At 44.6% G+C, this 27,139-nt stretch overlaps 1 protein-coding gene across 6 annotated transcripts in view; it reads left to right on the top strand.

Annotated features, from left to right (window-relative positions):
* chid1 (chitinase domain containing 1) overlaps positions 1-27,139 on the top strand; it is a 132,890-nt gene that overhangs the window by 19,999 nt on the left and 85,752 nt on the right. For all 6 annotated transcript variants that reach the window (XM_041198460.1, XM_041198461.1, XM_041198459.1 and 3 more), the window contains one exon: positions 2,752-2,813. In XM_041198460.1, coding sequence (XP_041054394.1) covers positions 2,752-2,813 — 62 coding nt within the window. The remainder of the gene's footprint in view (positions 1-2,751; positions 2,814-27,139) is intronic.

The raw sequence follows: 27,139 nt of genomic DNA, 5'->3' as shown, positions 1-27,139 counted from the left end.
CAGAAACAGGCCAAATAGTCCATCGTGTCCATGCTGGCCATCGAGCACCTAACTATCCTAATCCCATCCCTACCCAGCAGGTAGGCACTAATCTTAAACTGGATCAACCAGGAAAGGTTTAAAAGAGTTGGGGTCTCGGAAATGATAGTCATGGTCTGATGTTGTAACAGAGTTAGGTAGTGACTGAAGCAGGAGCTGGGAGAGCACATTGAGGTATCTGGAACCTCTGGGGATGTGATGTGAGGGTTTTTCTCTGGCCCTTTTGATTGTTGTAGATTTGGGGAGGGGATTAAACTTGTGCAGTCTTTTCACTTCTTTATTTCAAACAAATGTACTTTGCTACAGCTAATCAGAGCCTGGGTCCTAACTCTGAGCTGTGATAAGGACAGGGCCTGAGATTGCTCCGTATATCTGGAGCCAAGTTCACGCAGACCCCATCAAGAGCAGTTCCTGTTCAATGAATCCCTTCCAGCAAGCAATTTTTGGGTAGCCAATGCAGGCATTACGAACAAAGTCCTCCTTCTACTGCCCTCTTTCACTACTTGTGAAAAATAACGGCCAGTTTTGTGTGAATATACTGCCTTGCCCTTCAGCTGGCCAGATTTGCACATTAATGGATTTCAAAATCAGCAGTTTGGGCTTTCCCACATGTGACTGGTGGGCAAGGCTCCATGCCACTAATTATAGCCATTTACTGTGGGTCTGACCAACTGATGCCATTACTGAGGGATTAATCCCCATTTCCCAGCACAAATTGAATACTTTGGAAATTAAAAGGCCTAATTGGTCCCACCCTTCCAATGGCTACCTTTTTACTATTCATCTGTTTATAAAAGGGTATTGTGTTCTCTTTTGTTAGCCACTGATCTCTTCCCATACTCTCTTCATCTCTCATCCCTTTTAGATCTTCGTACTTTCTATATTCAGCTTGGTTCTCTACCATATTACGAATCTTGCAATTGTCATAAGGCTCTTTTTTTTCTACCTCATTTTAACCTCTATAACATTATAATCATCCAGGGAACCCGTGTACAGGGATGATGGGGAATGGGACTTGGCTGTAAGTTAAGGCACAGGCAGCAAAGTTTTGGATGACATCAAGTTTAGGGAGGGTAGAATGTGGAAGTTGGAATGTTGGAGTAGTCAAGTCTAGAGGTAACAGGAATTTCAGCAGCAGGTGAGCTGAGACAGGTGAATTCAGGTGATGTTATGGAGGTGGAAAAAGGCAGTCTTAGTGCTAACAGAAATATGAGGTCAGAAGCTCATGTCAGGAACAAATATGACACCAAGGCTGTGAACGCTTGATTGTCAGTGTACATGTGAAAACTAGTGCTGTGCCTTCAGATGATGTCACCAAGGAGCAGCATGTAAATGAGAAATAAATCGATTCTTGGGGACACTGGAAGTCACAGTGTGAGAGCAGCAAGGGAAGCCATTTTAAATAGATAAGAATAAAACCAGCTGAGAGCAGTTCCACCCAGTTGGACGACAGTGGCGAGGCATTAGAGGAGGTTGGTGTGGTCAAACATGTCACCACCTTAAACGTTCACTTCCTCCACTATCAACACACCGTGGCAGCAGTATGTATCATCTACAAGATGCACTGCAGCAACTCACCATGGCTCCTTTGACAGCACCTTCCAAACCTGCGACCTCTACTACCTGGAAGAAGCTGCGCAACAAACACATGGGAACACCGCTACCTGCAAGTTCCCCTCCAAGCTACACACCATCCTGACTTGGAACTATATTTCCTTTCTTTCATCGCCATTGGATCAAAACCTGGAACTCCATATCTAGCATCATACAGACTGTAGCTCACCACCACCTTCTGAAGGGCAATTAGGGATGAGCAATAAATGCTGGCCTAGCCAGTGACCCACCTGCTTCCCATGAATGAATAAAAAATAATGCCCACTCACTGAAATGTGTTCTGCTTGCCCTACCCCATTCCCCAGACCCAGGTCCAGCACTGCTTTCTTCATGTTAGGTTGGAAATATACTGATCAGGAAAATTCTCTTGTGTACTTTTCAACAATTCCTCCCCCAGTTGTCCTGTAAGCTGTTACTATCATGGTCTAATTTCAGATAATTGAAGTCACATATTATCACTAGTCCTTCTTTTATATTTTCTGTAATTTACCTTCAAATACATTCTTTTATTTCCTTCCCCTTGTTTTGTGGCCTGTGGTGTACACACAGTGATATAACAGCTCTTCTGCTATTCCTTGATTCTAACTAGACACTGCCTTTGGTTGTTCAACTACATCAGCCCTCTCCAGTGCTATAATAGTTACTTTGATCGGTACTTCCACTCCATTCTCCTTTTTCTCCTTCTCTATTTTTCCATGAATAACATTTAGGCAGGAATATTATCCCCCTTTGCTGTGAGCCAGGTTTCTATTATTGCTGCTAAATCATTATAACATCTGGTGACTTGTGCCTTCAGCTCAGTATTCATATTTGCCAAGCTCTGTGCATTTATATAGATGCACTTTAAACCAACCTTAGACTGCTTTTTATTTGCTCCTAATCTGATCCCTCCTACTCTGGTGTTCACTCTCTGCCAAATTAGCTTAAACCCTTCTGCATGGTGCTGGTTAACCTTCCTGTGTGGATATTTGTCCCAGCTCTGTTGAACTGCAACTTATCCATCTTGAACAGGTCCTATTAGCCACAGAGTTTTATATTTGTACTACCTATTTACCTATGAATAAATTTGATTGTTTACTTGTGATCTCTTCCCCCCAGGCTGAGGAGTTTGATGGCTTTGTAATAGAGGTGTGGAGCCAGCTTGGTGGCCAGAAACGGAAGTAAGTGAAATTAAATTTATCATGAGCCATTACTGTTGGTCTTAAGGGACAGAAGAGTGGTGAGAGGTTATCTGTCCTCTGCTTGTCTTATCTTCTGTGGTTTTCCAGTGAAGGCCTGTTTTTTGGGAGGAGGAATGCAGTTTCTTGTGACCAACTGGACTAGTGCTCCATGCAGTTTGAAAAGCAATCGATCAATTGTTCTGCTTGTCCATCTGGAGGGGCTTGACAGAATTGATGCTAAGAGGATAGTGCCCCTGGTTAAGGAATCTAAAACATGGGGGTTACAGTCTCCAAGTAAGGGATTGGCCGTATAGCACTGAGATAAGTTTCTTCCCTCAAAGGATTATTTGGAATGTGTTAACTGTATAATAATTGTGTTTATTTGTATGTAGGTAGTGGGCATTAACTGGGCACTTGTGCCCTTAAAAATAAACACAGACTAAAATTATTGGTCTTTTAAGAGGTGTGTGCTTTGTAATGTGTAACTGTAAATAACTATACAAATGCATAAAGCTTGGCTCCAGTTCTACTTTCACCAACTAGCTTTCTGGATTGGAACGTGTAGCAGGGAATTATTGCCTAAAGGTGAAGGTTGGAAGCTAAGAAAACCAATTTTGAACAGAAAACTGCAATCCTAGTAGCTGTTCTTAAAAACTGGCAGAAAGCAAGTGTAAATTGTCAGAGTATATGAGGCTAATAGAAAAGATTAGTGAGAAGCGTGAAATTTGTAAAAAGTGTTGAAGGGTGCCACCTTGTCTGATTGTAATCCTTCCATTTTTACATGACTATAGCAAGATAGTTGCCATGGATCTAAAGATATGGGACAAAAACGGAAATATTTTCATTCTACATTTTATAGACTATGTGACCAGATTTATTCTTTTTACAAAAATACTTAGTAAAAACAAATGGGTTATTATGGGAAAAATGATGTTGAAATAGGTAAGAAGCAGACTTGGGACACTGGTGAAGTTTCTCCTTGGCAAATTTCCCCTCCATTATCAATGACGAGTTCAAAGACCTGTGAAAACATGAACATTGTGGTCATGAAAAGCGCAGTTAAAGTCCTTTCAGTAATCGACTCTGTGAAAGGAATAGAGTGGTAATCAATGAAACGCTGCATAAAACGTTAGCTGCAATATTTTATTGGTATTATAAAGGCAAGTTTTCCAGTCGATGATTTTTTTTATGCGTTATACTGCAGAATATGAGCAAGGTGTTATTAATCAGATTAGAGTAGAAATTAAAATTGGGAGCCAGGCTTGTGGGGCTTTTAAATATATTGGTTTAGTTATGAAGCAGAGTAGGACTGGAATAACTTCAAATCAGCTATCCTTGATAGAGAGTGTTACTCCCATCCCTGGTCAGAAAGATGATGTTATATCTGTAGAAGAGACAGGGCTATTGCAAAGCTTAACTTGTCAGGTGAACTGGTTGGCCACTCAGACTAGCTCCTGTTTCTTATAACCTATATTTGCAAACACCAGCGGAAGTTCCTGGTGACTTGTCACTGTCCCAAGGAACGCTGTGACATCGGCCAGAGTAGTGTCCCAGATGCAGAGTCTGTACAGTGGTACAAACATTTAGAGCAGGAGATCATGTGGTGAAGACCATAGTTTCACCTGGAACTGTGCAGATGGTTGCAGGAGTGCCTGCACCATCCTGCATTGGAGCCTTGGCACCGTATCACATGCCTGGTCCTTCCTGTAGGTGTGATTAAACAGCCAATATTATCTTGGTGAATTCCTGACTTTGTGTTTCCCTGATGGGATCAGGCTGTCACTTTGTACTGTGTAGGTACCCCAGGGTCTTGGTGCAGCCAATGAATTTTCATCCTCCCTATTTAGAATTATTTTGACTGAAACAGTGGCTGACAGTAGGGTGCAGTTTAATAATGCCTGTGCCATGGCTTCTGTGCTTTAGTGAGCGTAGATGAAAACTGAGATCCGTATGAGAAACATTTCAAATCTTCAGTAAGCTGAATTTTACACCCCTGTCTGAAACTTGTCCAGTTTGTTTTTTTTTAATTATTCTTTCACAGGATGTGGACGTTGCTGGGAAAACCAACTTTTATTGCTGACCTCTAGTTGCCCTTGAGAAGGTGGTGGTGAGCTGCCTTGAACCGCTGCAGTCTGTATAGTGCAGGTACACCCACAGTGCTGTTAAGGGAGGGAGTTCTGTGATTTCACCCAATGATGTTGAATGAATGGTGATATTGTTTCAAGTGAAGTGGTGTGTGATTGAGGATCGCTTGGAGATGGCCTTGTTCTTGGCCTTTGAGATAGTAAAGATCACCGATTTGGGAGCTGCTGTCTAAGAAGCCTTGGTGAATTCCTGCAGTGCATCTTGTAGATGGTACACACTGCTGTCACTGTGCATCGGTGGTGGGGGGAGTGAATGTTTGTGGAAGGGGTGCCAATCAAATGGGCTGATTTGTCCTGGATGATGTCAAATGTCTTTAGTGTTGTGGGAGCTGCACTCATCCAGGCAAGTGGAAAGTATTCCAACACACTCCTGACTTGTGCCTTGTAGGTGGTGGAAAATCTGCAGGGACTTTCCATTGGAAATTTAAACTTCCTGGGCAATTACAGCAACTTAAATTCAGTGCATTGCTGCTCCTAGTACTCAAAGATCTGGCCCACTGATTCATCAATTGATGGGGCAATAGGTGGCAGCAGGATGTTTGACTTGATGGCATGTGACCTCATGGGGTCTGGAGTCCATGCTGAGGACCCCCAGGGCTGCTCCCTCCTGACCTGCATTCCACTACGCTCCTGTACCCAGTGGTTCTCTTCTGGCAGTGGGAGAGAGTTTGGGAGGGACATTACTTGATGGGTGTCTTTCTATAAGTATGAAGATATCAGACTACTTGCTAGACATGTCGGTGAGATGGAGCTTCCAACCTTGGTACTAGTGTCCAGTTTTTAGTGAGGAGGACCTTGCTGGGGGTTTGGTGTGCCTATGTGTTGAACTGATATTCAGTTGAAGCTGAGTGACCTGTCTAGTTTCATCCTTACTGTACTACGTTGTGCAGGTTGATGAAACTGAGTGGCTTCCCTGGCTCTTTCGGAGGTTTGTTTTGGCTGAACCACGTTGCTGTGGCTCTGGAGTCACGTAAAGGCCAGATGGAATAAGCATAGCAAGTTTCCAATCCTAAAGGGCATTATTCATGGGTTTCTATGGCAACCTGATAGCTTTAGTAATGGTGATCACAATGCTAACAGCTAATGCTAACCTTTTATTACAGATTTATTTATTTGCTTGTGAATTCCATTAAGTCAGTCATGATTACTTAGCGTGTTGCTGCACAATCTGTGTTAACTGTGTAGTTCTTTGGTGATTATTATCTGACTGCAACTGTATTGGACGTATTGCCTGACTGGCTCATGCCACGGCACGCATTGTTACTCAGTAGAGGTGGGATGTAAACACACGATCTAACGTAGAATTCACAGCAGAGAATGTTACCATTTGGCCAAATGGTTCTATGACAATATTTATAATCAACACAACCCTCTTCTGACTTTATTTTATCTTGCCCTATCAGCATCTCCTTCGTTTGTGTTCTTCCTCAGGTACTAACTCCATTCCTCATTCTCATCTCTCTTGAATCCAGTTTCTCCTGAATGACTTATGACTTAAGGGGCAAATGCCATACCACTGAGCCATTGCTGACACATTATTTTGACATTAGGAAGAATTAGGACGGGTGACGAAAAGCTTGGTTAGAGAGGCAAGTTTTAAGGAGGGTTTTGAAGGAGAAGGAGTTGAATAAAAACAAGTAAATACCTTACCTCAATGTGCTAATGACATTCACAAAAACCTAAGAGAACTGGAGCTAAAGAACCCTGAACAGACTGTCCATTTCAAGCCTATCTATCCTTAGCTTTGCAGTTTTTGGGCATTTTGAGTATATCTGCAAATATGTTGACTCACATTTTATCAGCATAAAATATGTGAAGCCAGGCAGATTTGGGGTATGATGTAATTTGTTGCATTCGCTGTTATTGATAACAGTACCTGATGAAGTGTTTCTGTGCTTTCTCTCTATTAGGGCTGCAATTTGTAATCCTGTCTTTCTCCATCCAGGTGCCAACAGCTAAATTTTTTCAAAATTGATTTTAATACATCTTCAGGATGTTTTTGAGGGAAAAGTTGTACTTTTTGGTTGCATTTGTGACTGGGCACACAGCTGAGTTTCTTTAGCTTCCTGTTCCTTTTGTCATCTCCTCAGAAATCAGTTTGTTCAGTAACAAAAACAGAATTACCTGGAAAAACTCAGCAGGTTTGGCAGCATCGGCGGAGAAGAAAAGAGTTGACGTTTCGAGTCCTCATGACCCTTCGACAGAACTTGAGTTCGAGTCCAGGAAAGAGCTGAAATATAAGCTGGTTTAAGGTGTGTGTGTGGGGGGCGGAGAGATAGAGAGACAGAGAGGTGGAGGGGGTTGGTGTGGTTGTAGCGACAAACAAGCAGTGATAGAAGCAGAATATCAAAAGATGTCAACAACAATAGTACAATAGAACACATAGGTGTTAAAGATAAAGTTGGTGATATTATCTAAACGAATGTGCTAATTAAGAATGGATGGTAGGGCACTCAAGGTATAGCTCTAGTGGGTTTTTTTTTTTTTTTTTTATTTTATATAATGGAAATAGGTGGGAAAAGGAAAATCTTTATAATTTATTGGGAAAAAAAAAGAGAAGGGGGAAACAGAAAGGGGGTGGGGATGGGGGAGGGGACTCACGACCTAAAGTTGTTGAATTCAATATTCAGTCCGGAAGGCTGTAAAGTCCCTAGTCGGAAGATGAGGTGTTGTTCCTCCAGTTTGCGTTGGGCTTCACTGGAACAATGCAGCAAGCCAAGGACAGACATGTGGGCAAGAGAGCAGGGTGGAGTGTTAAAATGGCAAGCGACAGGGAGGTTTGGGTCATTCTTGCGGACAGACCGCAGGTGTTCTGCAAAGCGGTCGCCCAGTTTACGTTTGGTCTCTCCAATGTAGAGGAGACCACATTGGGAGCAACGAATGCAGTAGACTAAGTTGGGGGAAATGCAAGTGAAATGCTGCTTCACTTGAAAGGAGTGTTTGGGTCCTTGGACGGTGAGGAGAGAGGAAGTGAAGGGGCAGGTGTTGCATCTTTTGCGTGGGCAAGGGGTTGTGCCATAGGAGGGGGTTGAGGAGTAGGGGGTGATGGAGGAGTGGACCAGGGTGTCCCGGAGGGAGCGATCCCTACGGAATGCCGATAAGGGGGGTGAAGGGAAGATGTGTTTGGTAGTGGCATCATGCTGGAGTTGGCGGAAATGGCGGAGGATGATCCTTTGAATGCGGAGGCTGGTGGGGTGATAAGTGAGGACAAGGGGGACCCTATCATGTTTCTGGGAGGGAGGAGAAGGAGTGAGGGCGGATGCGCTGGAGATGGGCCGGACACGGTTGAGGGCCCTGTCAACGACCGTGGGTGGAAAACCTCGGTTAAGGAAGAAGGAGGACATGTCAGAGGAACTGTTTTTGAATGTAGCATCATCGGAACAGATGCGACGGAGGCGAAGGAACTGAGAGAATGGGATGGAGTCCTTACAGGAAGTGGGGTGTGAGGAGCTGTAGTCGAGATAGCTGTGGGTGTCGGTGGGTTTGTAATGGATATTGGTGGACAGTCTATCACCAGAGATTGAGACAGAGAGGTCAAGGAAGGGAAGGGAAGTGTCAGAGATGGACCACGTGAAAATGATGGAGGGGTGGAGATTGGAAGCAAAATTAATAAATTTTTCCAAGTCCTGACGAGAGCATGAAGCAGCACCGAAATAATCATCGATGTACCGGAGAAAGAGTTGTGGAAGGGGGCCGGAGTAGGACTGCAACAAGGAATGTTCCACATACCCCATAAAGAGACAGGCATAGCTGGGGCCCATGCGGGTACCCATAGCCACACCTTTTATTTGGAGGAAGTGAGAGGAGTTGAAGGAGAAATTGTTCAGCGTGAGAACAAGTTCAGCCAGACGGAGGAGAGTAGTGGTGGATGGGGATTGTTCGGGCCTCTGTTCGAGGAAGAAGCTAAGGGCCCTCAGACCATCCTGGTGGGGGATGGAGGTGTAGAGGGATTGGACGTCCATGGTGAAGAGGAAGCGGTAGGGGCCAGGGAACTGGAAATTGTTGATGTGACGTAAGGTGTCAGAGGAATCACGGATGTAGGTGGGAAGGGACTGGACAAGGGGAGAGAGAAGGGAGTCAAGATAACGAGAAATGAGTTCTGTGGGGCAGGAGCAAGCTGAGACGATCGGTCTACCGGGGCAGTTCTGTTTGTGGATTTTGGGTAGGAGATAGAAGCGGGCCGTCCGAGGTTGGGCAACTATCAGGTTGGAAGCTGTGGGAGGGAGATCCCCAGAGGAGATGAGGTCAGTGACAGTCCTGGAAACAATGGCTTGATGTTCAGTGGTGGGGTCATGGTCCAGGGAGAGGTAGGAGGAAGTGTCTGCGAGTTGACGCTCAGCCTCCGCGTGGTAGAGGTCAGTGCGCCAGACAACAACAGCACCACCCTTGTCAGCGGGTTTGATGACAATGTCAGGGTTGGACCTGAGAGAATGGAGTGCAGTAAGTTCAGAGAGAGACAGGTTAGAATGGGTGAGAGGAGCAGAGAAATTGAGACGACTAATGTCGCGCCGACAGTTCTCAATGAAAAGATCGAGAGAAGGTAAGAATCCAGAGGGAGGGGTCCAGGTGGAGGGAGAATATTGAAGATGGGTAAAAGGATCCGTTGAACTGGGAGAGGACTCCTGCCCAAAGAAGTGAGCCCGGAGACGAAGACGGCGGAAGAAGAGTTCAGTATCATGCCGAGCCCGAAATTCATTGAGGTGAGGGCGTAAGGGTATGAAACTAAGTCCTTTGCTGAGCACTGAACGTTCAGCATCGGAGAGGGGAAGGTCAGGGGGTATAGTGAATACACGGCTGGGGTTGGGATTGGAAGATGGGGTGGGGACGGAGGGACAGGCAGGGGTGGAGGGTCCTAGATGGGTGTTGGTGTCGATGAGTTGTTGGAGCTTGCGTTCCTTAGCACTTGAGAGAAAGAGAAAAAGTTTCTTGTTGAGGCGTCGGATGAGCCGAAGGATAAAATGAAACTGGGGGCACGCGCAGCTTTGAAAAAGGGTACGGCGGTGCTGCTGGAGGGAGAGGTCGAGTGTGTTCATATGGCGGCGCATGGCACTGAGAGTGGATTTCAGAATGTGACGGGAACAGCAGTCCGAGAAACGTTTTATGTCCCGGAGATACCTGTAATCCTGGGTGGGTTCGAAACATGAGGGGTGGAATTTCAGTTGAAATCCATGTGGGGTAAGTCGGAGACGGAGACAGTCACTGAGAAAGGAGATATGGCTGTGAAGGCGGGTTTTAGTAAACACCTTGTCAAACACTAGGAGAGAAATGGAAAGCAATGAAGGTGAACAAGGCAACAGAGAAATCCGGAAATCTTGTCGCAGAGAGGAACAGAACTTCTTCAAGGAGGTAGGCATTTCTTGAAGAGCAGTGGCAGTCAATTAAACACAGAGATAAAAACAAAAAAACTGCGGATGCTGGAAATCCAAAACAAAAACAGAATTACCTGGAAAAACTCAGCAGGTTTGGCAGCATCGGCGGAGAAGAAAAGAGTTGACGTTTCGAGTCCTCATGACCCTTCGACAGAACTTGAGTTCGAGTCCAGGAAAGAGCTGAAATATAAGCTGGTTTAAGGTGTGTGTGTGGGGGGCGGAGAGATAGAGAGACAGAGAGGTGGAGGGGGTTGGTGTGGTTGTAGCGACAAACAAGCAGTGATAGAAGCAGAATATCAAAAGATGTCAACAACAATAGTACAATAGAACACATAGGTGTTAAAGATAAAGTTGGTGATATTATCTAAACGAATGTGCTAATTAAGAATGGATGGTAGGGCACTCAAGGTATAGCTCTAGTGGGTTTTTTTTTTTTTTTTTATTTTATATAATGGAAATAGGTGGGAAAAGGAAAATCTTTATAATTTATTGGGAAAAAAAAAGAGAAGGGGGAAACAGAAAGGGGGTGGGGATGGGGGAGGGGACTCACGACCTAAAGTTGTTGAATTCAATATTCAGTCCGGAAGGCTGTAAAGTCCCTAGTCGGAAGATGAGGTGTTGTTCCTCCAGTTTGCGTTGGGCTTCACTGGAACAATGCAGCAAGCCAAGGACAGACATGTGGGCAAGAGAGCAGGGTGGAGTGTTAAAATGGCAAGCGACAGGGAGGTTTGGGTCATTCTTGCGGACAGACCGCAGGTGTTCTGCAAAGCGGTCGCCCAGTTTACGTTTGGTCTCTCCAATGTAGAGGAGACCACATTGGGAGCAACGAATGCAGTAGACTAAGTTGGGGGAAATGCAAGTGAAATGCTGCTTCACTTGAAAGGAGTGTTTGGGTCCTTGGACGGTGAGGAGAGAGGAAGTGAAGGGGCAGGTGTTGCATCTTTTGCGTGGGCAAGGGGTTGTGCCATAGGAGGGGGTTGAGGAGTAGGGGGTGATGGAGGAGTGGACCAGGGTGTCCCGGAGGGAGCGATCCCTACGGAATGCCGATAAGGGGGGTGAAGGGAAGATGTGTTTGGTAGTGGCATCATGCTGGAGTTGGCGGAAATGGCGGAGGATGATCCTTTGAATGCGGAGGCTGGTGGGGTGATAAGTGAGGACAAGGGGGACCCTATCATGTTTCTGGGAGGGAGGAGAAGGAGTGAGGGCGGATGCGCGGGAGATGGGCCGGACACGGTTGAGGGCCCTGTCAACGACCGTGGGTGGAAAACCTCGGTTAAGGAAGAAGGAGGACATGTCAGAGGAACTGTTTTTGAATGTAGCATCATCGGAACAGATGCGACGGAGGCGAAGGAACTGAGAGAATGGGATGGAGTCCTTACAGGAAGTGGGGTGTGAGGAGCTGTAGTCGAGATAGCTGTGGGTGTCGGTGGGTTTGTAATGGATATTGGTGGACAGTCTATCACCAGAGATTGAGACAGAGAGGTCAAGGAAGGGAAGGGAAGTGTCAGAGATGGACCACGTGAAAATGATGGAGGGGTGGAGATTGGAAGCAAAATTAATAAATTTTTCCAAGTCCTGACGAGAGCATGAAGCAGCACCGAAATAATCATCGATGTACCGGAGAAAGAGTTGTGGAAGGGGGCCGGAGTAGGACTGCAACAAGGAATGTTCCACATACCCCATAAAGAGACAGGCATAGCTGGGGCCCATGCGGGTACCCATAGCCACACCTTTTATTTGGAGGAAGTGAGAGGAGTTGAAGGAGAAATTGTTCAGCGTGAGAACAAGTTCAGCCAGACAGAGGAGAGTAGTGGTGGATGGGGATTGTTCGGGCCTCTGTTCGAGGAAGAAGCTAAGGGCCCTCAGACCATCCTGGTGGGGGATGGAGGTGTAGAGGGATTGGACGTCCATGGTGAAGAGGAAACGGTAGGGGCCAGGGAACTGGAAATTGTTGATGTGACGTAAGGTGTCAGAGGAATCACGGATGTAGGTGGGAAGGGACTGGACAAGGGGAGAGAGAAGGGAGTCAAGATAACGAGAAATGAGTTCTGTGGGGCAGGAGCAAGCTGAGACGATCGGTCTACCGGGGCAGTTCTGTTTGTGGATTTTGGGTAGGAGATAGAAGCGGGCCGTCCGAGGTTGGGCAACTATCAGGTTGGAAGCTGTGGGAGGGAGATCCCCAGAGGAGATGAGGTCAGTGACAGTCCTGGAAACAATGGCTTGATGTTCAGTGGTGGGGTCATGGTCCAGGGAGAGGTAGGAGGAAGTGTCTGCGAGTTGACGCTCAGCCTCCGCGTGGTAGAGGTCAGTGCGCCAGACAACAACAGCACCACCCTTGTCAGCGGGTTTGATGACAATGTCAGGGTTGGACCTGAGAGAATGGAGTGCAGTAAGTTCAGAGAGAGACAGGTTAGAATGGGTGAGAGGAGCAGAGAAATTGAGACGACTAATGTCGCGCCGACAGTTCTCAATGAAAAGATCGAGAGAAGGTAAGAATCCAGAGGGAGGGGTCCAGGTGGAGGGAGAATATTGAAGATGGGTAAAAGGATCCGTTGAACTGGGAGAGGACTCCTGCCCAAAGAAGTGAGCCCGGAGACGAAGACGGCGGAAGAAGAGTTCAGTATCATGCCGAGCCCGAAATTCATTGAGGTGAGGGCGTAAGGGTATGAAACTAAGTCCTTTGCTGAGCACTGAACGTTCAGCATCGGAGAGGGGAAGGTCAGGGGGTATAGTGAATACACGGCTGGGGTTGGGATTGGAAGATGGGGTGGGGACGGAGGGACAGGCAGGGGTGGAGGGTCCTAGATGGGTGTTGGTGTCGATGAGTTGTTGGAGCTTGCGTTCCTTAGCACTTGAGAGAAAGAGAAAAAGTTTCTTGTTGAGGCGTCGGATGAGCCGAAGGATAAAATGAAACTGGGGGCACGCGCAGCTTTGAAAAAGGGTACGGCGGTGCTGCTGGAGGGAGAGGTCGAGTGTGTTCATATGGCGGCGCATGGCACTGAGAGTGGATTTCAGAATGTGACGGGAACAGCAGTCCGAGAAACGTTTTATGTCCCGGAGATACCTGTAATCCTGGGTGGGTTCGAAACATGAGGGGTGGAATTTCAGTTGAAATCCATGTGGGGTAAGTCGGAGACGGAGACAGTCACTGAGAAAGGAGAAACTGTTCAGTAACAGTTGTTCTTCATACCGTTCAGAGTGCAGAAAGCTTCCTGTCCTTGAGGGGGAGCGAGTGCTTCAGCTTTTAATGCATATTTTTGAACTACAATCCTCTGAGGTGCCCTGCAGGCCTGAAAGGGAAATAAGTTTCTCCTTCAGTGGTTTGCTGTCAGCTTGTCTCTACACATTGTGCATAAATTGAAATTGGTTGAAAAGCTTTGATTGGAGTGTTTGGCCACCCTAACCTGACCCCGTTATAGCAAACATCAGCAGCTGCCTTCACATAATGGTTCAAATAATGGCCTGTGTTTTTAAAGTAAAATGTCTAAATTGATTTAGATCAGCTTTAATCTTTTAATAATGTAAGTGGAGAGGATTCTGCCCTTGATCGATGATGAAATGGCACTGAAGCTTAGCACTGAGCCTGGTGTATGTGATGAGATTGGCATTATATAGCTGTGTCCCATCAGCCTTGTACTTCGACCTAAACAGGCTCTCGGTCCAGCAATGCCTTGATTTTAAAACTTTCACCCTTTCATTGAATTCTCTCTATGGCCTCTTTCCTCTCTATCTCTGTAACCCCCTTCAGCCCTACAAGTATTTATAAAGCATCTTTAACATTGTGAAACAACCCAACACACTTCGCAGCAGCAAAATATGACCAAATCTGACACTGAGCCACATAAAGAATTAGGACTGATGACCAAAAGGTAGGTTTTAAGGAGTGTCTCAAAGGAGGAAAGTGAGGAGAGATTTGGGGAGAGAATTGCAGAGCTTGGGACCTAGGCAGCTGAAGGCACAGACAGCAATGTTAAGAGGAGCTAAAATTGAGGATACTCAGGAGCCAGAATTAGAGGAACGCAGATAATTTAGAGGTTTGTGGGGCTGAAGAAGATGCATTGATAAGGAGGGATTTGAAAACATGATTGAGAATTTTAAAATCGAGGTGTTGTTTAACCAGGAGCCAGTGTAGGTCAGTGCGCACAGAGGAGATAGGTGAATGGAGGCTGCTGCAAGTTTTAAATAAGCTAGAGGTTAGAATGTGGGAGGCTGGTCAAGAGTACATTAGAATAGTCAAGTCTGGAAGTAACAACAGTATGGATGAGGGTTACGTCACAGAAGAGCTGAGACAGGGTGGAATCAGGCGATGTTGCAGAGCTGGAAATAGGCAGTCTTATTAACAGCATGGATATGTGTTTGAAAGCTCATTTCCGGGTTAAGTGTGACACTGAGGTTGTAAGCAATATGGTTCAGACAGTTGCCAGGGAGAGGGATGGAATCAGTGGGGAGGCAACAGAGTTTGTGACAGGGATTAGTTAAATTATCCATAATCTGGAGTAAATGGTTATGATTAGATAGATAGGAATAGAATCGGGTGAGTGCAACCTTATACAGCTGGATGACAGTGAAAAGCTATTGGAGGAGGATGGTGGGGTCAACTGTTAAAAACTGCAGATAGGTCAAGAAGGATGAGGAGGGAAAGTTTATCTTTGACACAGTCACTTTGGAGGTCTTTAGTGACTTTGATAAGAACTGTTTTGGTTCTGTAGCAGGGGTGAAACCTGATTGGAAGCTTTGAAACCTGATGTTCCAGGAAAATGGACAGGAATTTGGGAGGTGACAACATGTTCAATGGCTTTGGAGAGGAAAGGGAGGTTGGCAATGGGGCGGTAATTTGCAAGAATGCAGGAAGGGCCAAGGGTTGGTTTATTGAGAATAGGGGTGATGATAGCAGACCTGAAGGAGAGAGGGATGGTACCTGAACAGAGAGACTTACTAACAATGTCTTCTAACATTGGGACCAAGAGAGGGAAGTTGGGTGCTCAGCAGTTCAGTTGAAATGAGGTTGAGAGCAAAATGTGGATCTTGCGGGCACGATGAGCTCCGAGAGGATGTGACGGAAGATCGGAGAGAACATGGAGAAAGAGGCAAGTTCAGAGCAGGGGGAGAGTCCTGGAGGAGGTTTGGCTCAGTGACCCAGGAAAGGGAGGGAAATGATTGAATGGTCTCAATCTTAGTGACAAAAAAGTCCAAGAACTCCTCACACTTGTTGGGGGTGAGAGTGGGGAAGGCAGGGGAGAGGGATCTAAAAAGAGAGCTTGCAGTAGAGAAAAGAAGCCGGTTTTTACCTTTACATTTCAAGATGAACCTGACAAAGGAAGCAGACAAGAGCCCGCTAGTGCTTTACCAGCCAGATGTGGCGGTGAATGGCTAAATCAGTTGTCTGCCATATCCTTTCAAATGTGTGACCCTTGGACTTAAGGGGATGGCGATGAAGGCTGTCCTGGGGGAACATCCTGGGTAAGAGGGTAATTGTTTTAATAGTGACTTGGATATCAAAGGTGGAAGCCAGGATGAGGTTGGGCAGAATGGTTAGGCAGAAATGTTTTGATGAATGAAGACCCAGAGGGTAGAATATTGGGAATTTGAGAGTGCAGTGAAGTGGGGGAGGGTTTTTTCCCAGGGATGGATACTAAAGGAATTAAAGAGGAAGTGAGATGTGGGTGGAGAGCAATCCAGGGAAGTGCTCAGAGATGGCCTTAGCTGTGATTGATACTATGGAAGTAGCGAAGCCACGTGAGATGACAAGTTAATGGGGTGGCCATGAATATGGTTTGGAATTTTACATAGATGGTGAGATGAAGGGAGAATAAGAGGCAGGGGATCTCTCTCCATTCCCAGCCCAAAGTAAGATTGTGGTTGTTGGAAGCCACTCATCTCAGTCTCGGGACATCACTGTCAGGAGTTCCTTACGGTAGTGCTCTAGGCCCAATTGCCTTCAGCTGCTTCATCAATGACCTTCCCTTCATCTCCTAAGAGCAGAAGTGGGGATGTTTACTGGCGATTACATAGTTGTCACAAATGATATGAAACACTCGGATACTGAAGCAGTCCATGCATGCATGAAGCAAGACTGGAAAATATTCAGACTTGGATTAATGATTGGCAAGTAACATTCGTGTCACACAAGTGCCAAGAAACGACCATCTGCTCTTAACATTCAATGGCATTAACATCACTGAATCCCCCACTATCAGCATCCTGGGGGTTACCATTGACCAGAAACTGAACTGGACTAGCCATATAAACACTGGCTACAAGAACAGGTCAGAGGCTAGGAATCCTGTGGTGAGTAACTCACCCCCTGACTCCCCAAAGCCTGTCCACCATCCACAAGGCACAAGTCAGAAGTGTGATGGAATACTCTCCACTTGCCTAGATGAGTGCAGCCCCCACAACACTCAAGAAGCTTAACACCATCCAGGACAAAGCAGCCAGCTTGATTGGCACCCATCCACAAACATCCACTCCCTCCAGCACAGACACAGTAGCAGCAGTTGCACCATCTACAAGATGCACTGTAGGAATGCACAAAGGCTCCTTAGACAGCACCTTCGAAACCCACAACCACTACCATCTAGAAGGACAAGGGCAGCAGATATATGAGAACATCACCACCTGTAAGTTCCCCTCCAAGCCACTCACAATCCTGACTTGGAAATATAGCACTGTTCCTTCACTGTCGCTGGGTCAAAATCCTGGAACTCGTTCCCTAACAGCACTGTGGATGTACCTATACCACATGGACTGCAGTGGTTCAAGAAGGCAGTTCACCACTGCCTTCTCAAAGGCAACTAGGGATGGGCAATAAATGTTGGCCTAGCTAGCAAAGCCCACATCCCATGAAGGAATAATAAAAGAGGAACTTTGGAGGGAGAACATGATAAATTGAGATGGTGGTTAAAGTCACCTAGGATGAGAAGCTGAAGACCGAGGGAGGAAAGCAGTGAAAATATCTTAGTGGAAAATTGATGTGGTAATTCAGGTGATTGGGAGAGCACCAGAATTTTAAATGAGGTGAGAGGAGAAGAGCTGGGATGCTCAACGGAGTAGAGGTGCCAGAAGAGTAAGGAGACAGACCAAGGTTTGATTTGCTTATAAGAGCCGCATCACCACTCTATGTCTTCACCTCTCTTAAAACCTATCTCTTTGTCCAAACATTTATTCTCCTATCCTAATATCTCCCCATGTGACTTAGTGTCGCATTGTGTTTGGCGTTCATTGGAATGTTTTTATTTCATATAGAGGCAAGTTGTTTTCTGACCTGCTGCAATGATTGGCAGAAAAGAACTGTGACCCTATGAACTGCTGAAACAAGTTATATTCAGTTTATCCTTTCCCTACTTTTGAGAAGTGCCAATCTTGATTAAATAGTTCATGTTTATAATTACCAAATGGTAACTCTGTCAGCCTCTACGTTCATCCCCATGATGGAATGGATGCTGCGTGTTCGTTAATTTTAGTATTAAAGCAGTATGTTTAAGCACTCGATTCAGTGGTGTGTAGCATATAAGCACAACTTAAATTAACAGAGGTAGATCAGCTCGCAACAGCCTTCTATAAGCGTTGACTCTCTTTCTCTTTCCACAGATGCTGCCAGGCCTGCTGAGTTTTTACAGTATTTTTTGTTTTTATATTATATTAGGAAATCCTAATACTGAAACCTCTCATCCAGTCCACATAGAGTACTGAATGGCTCATATACATCATTGTGGGGACTGGTTGGGTTAAGATGATGTAGCATGTAAATATTGCAGCTTGATGCATTGTATATGTCATCTATCTATCGCCAAGCTCTTACTTCATGTCTGCACTGGTGTGTGGTTAGAGATCAGTGTAATTATTGAGAGTAGCTAGGTATGTGTACGTGTTCTGTATTTGAGTTGTACCATTATAATGAAGTGCGTTGTTTAGGATTAGAATGTCCTTGAGTCTGCTCAAGGTCTCGTTGCTTTATTTCCCAGCAGCTATTGATATTCTCTTTCCCTGTGGGCACTGTTCTTTGAGCTTCTTTATTTTGACTGCCTATTGTTAAAAGTTTATAAACTCCTGAATCTTTTGTAGTACTTTTAAAAACAGTCTTTCATAATAGGTCAGCTATTTGCACAGGAGCTGGAGCATTCTGTGCCCATTGATTGTGTCTGCTGTGGAGGCTGCATCAATAGGCCATTCTGTGCAGTATGTTCACTTGCTGCAGTCTGTGAATGATTTAACTAGACTCTAATTAAATCACTGTGGTAAAAGATGGGTGGGTTTCTCTTTAAAATAATTCTATTATCAGGCACTTTCCTCTCAATCAATTGACCTTTGTGTACATTACTAGTGTTTTAAATGGGCCAACTTTCTCCTAGAATTGGGCACTTGGTTATACAATAAATATCTAAAACAGTCACCCTGTTGTGTCATAACATGAAAGGCTATACTACCAATTGTGGTGTGATGACTCTATAGAGCAGACTGGTTTAATCAAGAAACAGTTAAAGTTTATTGCAGAGACACTTCCCTGCCCTGCGGATTGCTCACGCTAAGAGCTCATTGGTCGGAGCTGCCACAGTACATCACATGACCTGTGATTGACAGGAGGGACTGACTGTACATCCAGTTACACATTTCCTCCCCTTTAGTTTTTTTACAATTACTCTATACAGAAAAACATTTAAACAATTCAACAAACATACATGTAATTTCAGGTGATTATATATGTCTCTAAGGTGCTCCTCTTATATGTCTAAAGTGTCACTGAAGGCTTTTGAACAGGATCGACAGGATCTGGAGCTGCACCATGAGACACATCATTGGAACTGGGCAATTCAGGATTTGGCAACTCCTCTGGAATATCTGGAATGCCTGTTCTAGGTCTATCACACACCTCAGAAGTCCGTTCAATGTTGATCAGACAATTGTTGGAATGTCTGTCCGGCACGGATGTGACATACATGATTAGGGATAATTCTATCTCCCACTTGTACTTGGAAAGATAATGGGTTAATCTCTGAAACAATGGCTCCCGGAGCCCAGCAGGGTCCACTGCTGAAATTTTGCACATATACCATGTCACCTACACTGAATGTGTGAGCTTTACTGTGTATGTCATGGTTACATTTCTGATTACTCTGGTTCTGCGCTACCTTCCCCTCTAAATTCGGAAACATCAAGTGTAAACATGTAAGCAGACAGCGTTTCATTAATATCACTGATAATGTTGAACCCGTAGTCGAATGTGGTATTGTACGATAACTGAAGAGAAACCGGGAAAGTCAAGATTCTGCCTTCTGATAACTTTTTCGCGCCAGACTTAAAAGTTTGTACAACTCTCTCGGCTAGGTCATTCAATGAAGGATGCCAAAGGGCTGTTTTAATATGTTGGATTCCATTCGAATCCATAAATTTCTGAAACTTGATGCTGGTAAAAGCTTATCAGAAATGACAATTTCAGAAAGGCCATGTATGCTAAAACTATGACATATCTTCTCGATAGTTGTATTTGACGTTGGCAATTTGACTTTGTACACATCCATCCATTTTGAATGTACATCTACAATTAGCAAAAATATGGTACCTAAGAATGGTCCCACATAATCGATATGTGTACAGACCATAGGAAGGTTATGGCACAGGAAGAGACCATTCAACCCATCGTGTCTGCACCGGCTGAAGAAAAACCTAACTGCTTATTCTAATCCTACCTTCCAGCACCCATTCCGTAACCTTACAGCACTTCAGGTGTAGATCCAGGCACCTTTTTAAATGAGTTAAGGGCTCCTGTTTCAACCACCAATCTGGGCAGCGAATTCCAGACACCGAGCACCCTCTGGGTGGAAACGTTTTCCCTAATATCCCCTCTGATCCTTCTACCTAACACCTTAAATCTGTGCCAATTGGTAATTGTCCTCTCCACTAGGGGAAACAAGACTTCCCTGTTTACTCTATCTTAGCCTCTCATAATTTTGTACGCCTCACTTAGGTCACCCTTCAGCCGCAACTTCTAAGGAAAACAACCTCAGCCTCCCTAATATTTCCTCATAACTGCAACTTTTCAGTCCTGGCAACATTCTTGTATATCTCTCCTGTACTCGCTCCAGAGCAATTATGTCCTTCCTGTAACGTGGTGACCAGAACTGTATGCAAAATTCCAGCTGTGGCCTAACCAGTGTTTTATACAGTTCCAGCATTACATCCCTGCTTTTGTATTCAGTATTTCGCCCAATAAAGGAAAGCATTCCATATATTCTCTTTTATCACCTTGTCTACCTGTCCTGCCACTTTCATGGACCTGTGGGCATGCACTCCAAGGTCTCTCACTTCCTCTACCCCTCTCAATATCCTCCCTTTTATTGTGTATTCCCTTGTTTTGTTTGCCCTCCCAAAATGGATTACCTCACACTTCTCCAGATTATATTCAGTTTGCCACTCAAACCGTTGATATCATTCTGGAGACACAGCTATCCTCTTCACTATCAACTACACAGCCAATTTTTGTGTCATCTACAAATTTCCCAATTATGTCTCCCACATTTAATTGAAAATCATTAACAGATACCAGAAACAGCAAGGGACCCAACACTGAGCTCTTTGGAACGCCACTGGAATCCACTTTCCATTTGCTAAAATATCTGTCAATCATTATCCTTTGTTCCTTGTCTCTGAGCCAATTTGTATCCAACCCGCCACATTCCCCTGGGTCTCCGACAGAGTTCGCAAGAGACATTTTCTGACTGCCAAAAGGAACTAATGAACGATCCAGTATTTATTTGCTGGGAAACTTCTGTTTGGCGTTTCAACAGCTTGTGATTTTGATGACTTTTTTCCCCCCAACTCCTAACATTGTATTTTGTAAAAAAAAATGTCACAAGTCATTGTTTATCCAAATCCTTTCTGTGACAGCGGTCCACAAATTCCTGAAATGTGGGTCAACAAGGCCATTCCCATGGATACAGTGGAGCTGAAACAGGCAACTTCTGTTGTAGCTGACAGTGGAGACAGTGCTTGACCATGCTTTCAATATCATTGTCAATGCCTGGTCACCAGACATAGCTTCGCACAAACATTTTCATCTTCAATATGCCTGGATGTGCACTGTGGAGTTCTGTCAAGAGTGGCTCTCTACCTTTTGGTGGAACGACAAATCTTGGACCCTACAACACATTTCTGCCTTGACAGCTTAATTCCGTGTTTCTGACATAGAATTATCTCAATTCTTAAGATTCAGGTGAGTTTGGCCATCATCCTTGCAAAACAAACTCTCTGACTTGCGACAAAATTGGATCTCTCTCACTCCAGTTTCTAATTTGTTTTGCACACAAGGCGAAGAACCTAAAAAATTCAGTAATAGCACAAATTCTTATGGAACGGGAGTATTTACAATACTATCTGGTAATGGGAGGCAACTGAGTGTGTCCGCATTTGCAATGTGTAAGCCGGGACAGTACATAAAAGCATACGCATATGCAGATAATGTCAGAGCCAAGCCTTGTATTTTTGCTGATGCTATTGGCGGAATGGCCTTGTCCTCACTGAATAATCCCATTAATGGTTTATGGTCTGACCCAATGTTAAAATGTCACCCATATAGGTACTGGTGAAAATTTTTACACTGAATGCTACTGATAATCCTTCTTTTTCTAACTGAGAATAGCCCTTTTCGGCTTGGGAAAGAGTTCTCAAGACATAGCCAATGGGTCTTTCTGATCCATTTTCCATGTTATGTGATAACACAGCTCCTACACCAACTCTTTCAATGGGTCGTGGTGTACCAATAAACAGGAGAAATGTAGCATTTTCTTTGCTGTCACCAAGATTTCTTCCTGTGGTGAACCCCATGACCAATGGTGGTTCTTTTTTAGCAGCGAGTGTAATGGTGCCAAAAGAGTTGTTAGGTTAAGTAGGAAGCGGCTATAGTAGTTGATCGCACCTAGGAAATACTTGAGTTCTGTTACATCAGATGATGATGATGCATCTTTCATTGCCCAAACTTTATCTTCCACAGGATGCAAGTTGGTGGCATCCACTCTGTAACCTAAATAAGACACTTCTGATGCTTGAAATGTGCATTATTCCCTCCTTAGCCATACACTGGCTTCCATGAACTTTCTTAGCACCTCCTTCAGATTGGCTAAGTGTTCAGCCTTGGTTCACCCAGTAATGAGAACATCACCCAAATATACAATCACCCGTGGAAGTCCTTGCAGCAGATTCTCCATTGTTCTCTGGAAAATAGAACACGCTAACGAGACTCCAAAGCGTAGGTAAGTGTACTGATAAAGACCCCTGTGTGTGTTAATAGTCATGTATTCTCTCCACGTGCTATCCAGTTCTAATTGTTGGTAGGTGTGGCTCGTATCCAACTTTGTATAAGACTTGCCTTCAGTCAGCTTGGCATATAAGTCGTCTATCCTTGGAATGGGCTACTTATCTGATTTTACTGCCTTATTTACAGTCAATTTATAGTCCCTACAAATGCATATGGTTTGGTCAGGCCTAACCACTGGAACTATGGGTGCTGCCCATTCTGAGAATTGGACAGGTTGGATGATGCCCAGCTTTTCTAACCTGCACAGCTCTGCATCCACCTTTCCTTTCATTGTATAAGGCACAGGCCTGGACTTAAAGAAATGTGGTGTCACCGAGGATTAATATGTATCTTGTGTGCACGCCTTTTAACTTCTCTAATTCATCCTGAAAAACCATGTTATACTTCCTTAGATGTTCTGGGATTCTATCTAATTTGAGGTGAAATATCTCAGACCAGTCGAGTTTGATCTCCTGTAGCCAACCCTGACCTAAAAGTCTGGGACCCTCTCCTTTCAATATTATTACAGGCAGTTGGACTGTCTGTCGCTTGTAAGAGACAGGGACAGTGGCGATGCCTTTTACTCGGAATAGATTCTCCCTCGTAAGTTTTTAATTTAGCTGTTGTCCGCTCTAAGTTTATTGGCTGTCTCCCTTCACTAAGGTACCTGAAAGTGTGCTCTCCTACCACTGTAATTGAGGCACCAGTATCCACTTCCATCATCAGTGGCTTCTCATTCACTTGTACTGTCACTGTAATAGGCTGTCTTCACAGCAGTCACATTAGGAGTAAAGGTCAGGAGCAGCAGCTTCAGCCTTTGCTGTACCTGTTACTTCTATCATGTTTGTTTGCTGTTTTTCAGACTGCTTCAACTTTGTCTGGCATTGCCTAACCACGTGACCCTCCTTATGTCAGTAATGGCATTCTGCCTCTGAATTTACAAGAATCTGCTCTGTTGTCACCTCCACATCTATAGCAATTTTGTCTTGAAACTGATGATGTAGTGTTTCTGTTAGGCTTCTTAATGTTTCTCACAGTGGCCATTGAATTCACTTTAATTCGCAGGCCTGGCTGTCACACCCCCTCGGCAGCAGGTTCCTGCCCAACATGAGGTACAGTGCCGTTATCCAAATGTTGCAAAGCCTGCGAGTCTCTCGCAGCAGTTTCCATGGCGAGGGAGATTTCCTCGGCAGGCAAGTGGCGCCATCCTTGAGAGTTACCAGTTGGTGATTATTGCATATCGTTTAAAATGTCTCTGATGTTGCAGTATTCTGTTAACTACTTGAGGTTCACTACTTAGGTTGTGATGGACTCTCCCGGGACTGGAACTCTTGAATTGAATTTAAAACACTGCGTTATCATGATGGCTTTGGCTGGAAGCGTTTTTTTCACTCGGTTCACTAATTCACTGTGTGACTTGGAATCGGGCGTGCTCGGGGCAGTCAGGATGCGAGTCAGGTTGTATGTTTTACTGCCACATACACTTAAGAGGATCACTTTCTGCTTTTCTTCGGCGGTTATTTCACTTGCTACAAGGTAAAATCCGAGGTGCTCAACATACTGGCTCCAATCTTCAATATTAGGATCATATGGATTGATTCTTCCAAATAGCGGAATAACTGGTGAGGAGATTTTGAAATTCGAGTTACTCACAGTAACAGGACAAGGTGCACAGTCAAAGTCGATTTTACCCTTGCCATCAAATGTGATGACTCGATGGAGCAGACTGGTTTTGTCAAGGAACAGTTAAACTTAATTACAGAGACGTTTTCAGTGTTTGCACACTTGACCAGATCTCATCAGAAAAAACCCCACCTCGTGGATTGCCCCTTTTAAGAGCTCATTGATCAGAGCTCCCATGGTACATCACATGACCCATGATTGGCAGGAGGGAGTGACTATACATACCACATGTGGAAAATGCAAAGGATTTTTCAGCTGACCTATTGGCTTTTTATTAGGTCTGAGGGGATCTATGAGGACATCAGATTTTGGCATTTGTTGACATAATCCCACTGATTTATTTTGTTGTATACACTTTTTCTTCAGTAAAGGTGCTGGCTTACTTTGGATATCTGACCTGGTCTTTCGAAAGTTATACCAGGAGTCCCAGTTGGCATTTTCCATTTGGATGGACAGAAAGCACTACTCCAGATGTGTTCAGAACCCCAGCCCTATCTATCCCTTCCTGTATCTAGTGCTGGGGGCTGTAGCTGTCCCAGAATGCATTCCTTCCTACAGCTGATCCCAGATGCAGCACAGCTTATTAGATCTCCTAGAGGAAATATTCAAATATAGGGGCTGTTGAACAGAGTTTATTGCTGATATTTGTGTTTTGAGATGAAAAAAATCAAGTTGAGTTAGTTTCTGAATGGGTGTAAATCCTGTGGGGAACATGGCCTGGCATTAGGAATGTCAGACAGCACCCTGTGCAAAGCTAAAGCTATCAGTGTTGCCATAACTCTCTTTGTTGCACCGAGGGTGGTTTATTATACAGTGATGGCCAAGAGAATAGGGTGTGGTGAAAATTGCAGGTCACTATGATGAATTATGAGGCCCTTTCACAGGCTGCGGTCTAGGTGATGACACTAAGAGACACGGTTTGTGTTAGACTCAGCAACTTGTTCCATTCACTATTTGGATCTGCTGCACACTGCAGCCTATGATGAGAGCTCTTAATGGTGGAATCTCTTCAATTTCCTAAAGAACTAATGGAGATCTTGATCACTGATGGTGTGAGAAAGTGAAGGAACCCATGCTCTTTTAGACAGAAGCAGAGAATCTTGGAGCACCTCGCTGCTAGCTCAGGGTTGAGTCTGCTGTAGCCTTTACTTTCTTCACTATTCCAACTAGTAGCTAAATTTGCAGATGTCACAAAGATAGATGGGAAAGCATGTTGTGAAGAGGACATAAAGAGGTTGCAGATGGATATAACTAGGTTGAGTGAGTGGGCAAAAATCTGGCAGATGGGGTATAATGTAGGAAAATGTGAAACTGTTCAATTTGGTAGGAAGAATGAAAAACCAGATTATTAGTTTAATGGAGAACGGCTGCAGAATTCCAAGGTGCAGAACCATCTAGGTTTTCTAGTGCATGAGTCACAAAGTTCATATACAGGTACAGCAAGCAATTAAAAAGGCTAATGGAATGCTATCCTTTATTACGAGAGGAATTGACGATAAAAATAAGGATGTTATACTTCAGTTTTACAGGACATTGGTGAGACCGCACCTCAAATACTGTGTGCAGTTTTGGTCTCCTCATTTGAGGAAGGATATAAATACATTGGAGGTGTTTCAGAGGAGGTTTACTAGATCGATACCTGAAAGGTTGGACAGACTGGGCTTGTTTCCACTGGAGTTTAGAAGAGTGAGGGGTGACTTGATTGAAGTATACAAGATCCTGAACGGTATTGACAAGGTGGACATGGAAAGGATGTTTCCTCTTATGGGTGAGTCCAGAACTAGGGGGCACTGTTTTAAAATTAGGGGCTATACTTTTAGGACAGAGATGAGAATCTTTTCTGAGGGTTGTGCGACTTGGGAACTCTGCCTCAGAAGGTGCTGGAGGCGGAGATATTGAATATTTTTAAGGTGGGGTAGTTAGATTCTTGTTAGGCAAGGGAATCAAAGGTTATCGGGGGTAGAAAGGAATGTGGAATTAGTAACACAAACAAATCAGCCGTGATCTTATCGAATGGTGGAGCAGGCTCGTGGGGCCAAATGGCTTATTTCTGTTCCTATGTCTTATGCTCGTGCGATCCATGCTCAATACTCGGACAACTGCTTTATCTTGATATTAAATCATGCTTCAGACTCCTTTGTTTCATGTTCTCTGGTTCAGTGTGTGGATGGCCCTTCTATGGCGATGCTTGTTTCAGACTGCTGGAAACTTCTGGAATTTGACTGGATGTTGTGGATAGAGACATGGGGTCTACTGTCATATGTACCATGATGACGTTTATCTCTACCTCTGCACCACTCCCTTCGACCCCTCTGTGTTTTCAAAATGCCTCTCTGAATACAGGCTTGCCTTTGGCCTCGTGTTTTTTAGCTATTCCATCATCATTGCCTCTCCTCCTCCTCTCCCCAAACCTCTCTGAAAACACACCTGTTTCCTCACCACTGACTCCCTCCCTCCCCCTGGCCACTGCCTGAGGTTGAACCAGGGCATCAAGCTCTCCTGTATCTGATTGTTATCTGTTGAGCCCTGCTGAACTTTCGATTTCAGGTAAGGGGTGATTTGGACTGGGTAGTGATACCTATCACAGCGGAATAACCTTTTCTATTTAGTGTCTGAGCTCCTGTATGAAGGATGGGTCACTGAAAGGCTGCTGGAACCTGTGGAAAAGTAGTGTAGGCTGTACTAGCTGCTGAACAGTTAGAACAGTTGTGAACTGAAACTCTCATTGTATTGGCTCCATATACTTTGTCATGTAAACCCATTATAGGATTAGTAAAGAAATAACTTATATTTATAAATCAGATCATTATATCCTTGGAACGTCGCATAGCTAAAAGACTG

This window comes from Carcharodon carcharias, chromosome 10 (assembly GCF_017639515.1).
Source record: "Carcharodon carcharias isolate sCarCar2 chromosome 10, sCarCar2.pri, whole genome shotgun sequence".
Classification (NCBI taxonomy): domain Eukaryota; kingdom Metazoa; phylum Chordata; class Chondrichthyes; order Lamniformes; family Lamnidae; genus Carcharodon; species Carcharodon carcharias.
Note: the sequence above shows the minus strand (reverse complement) of the source record. Positions and strands in the feature narration are given on the sequence as shown.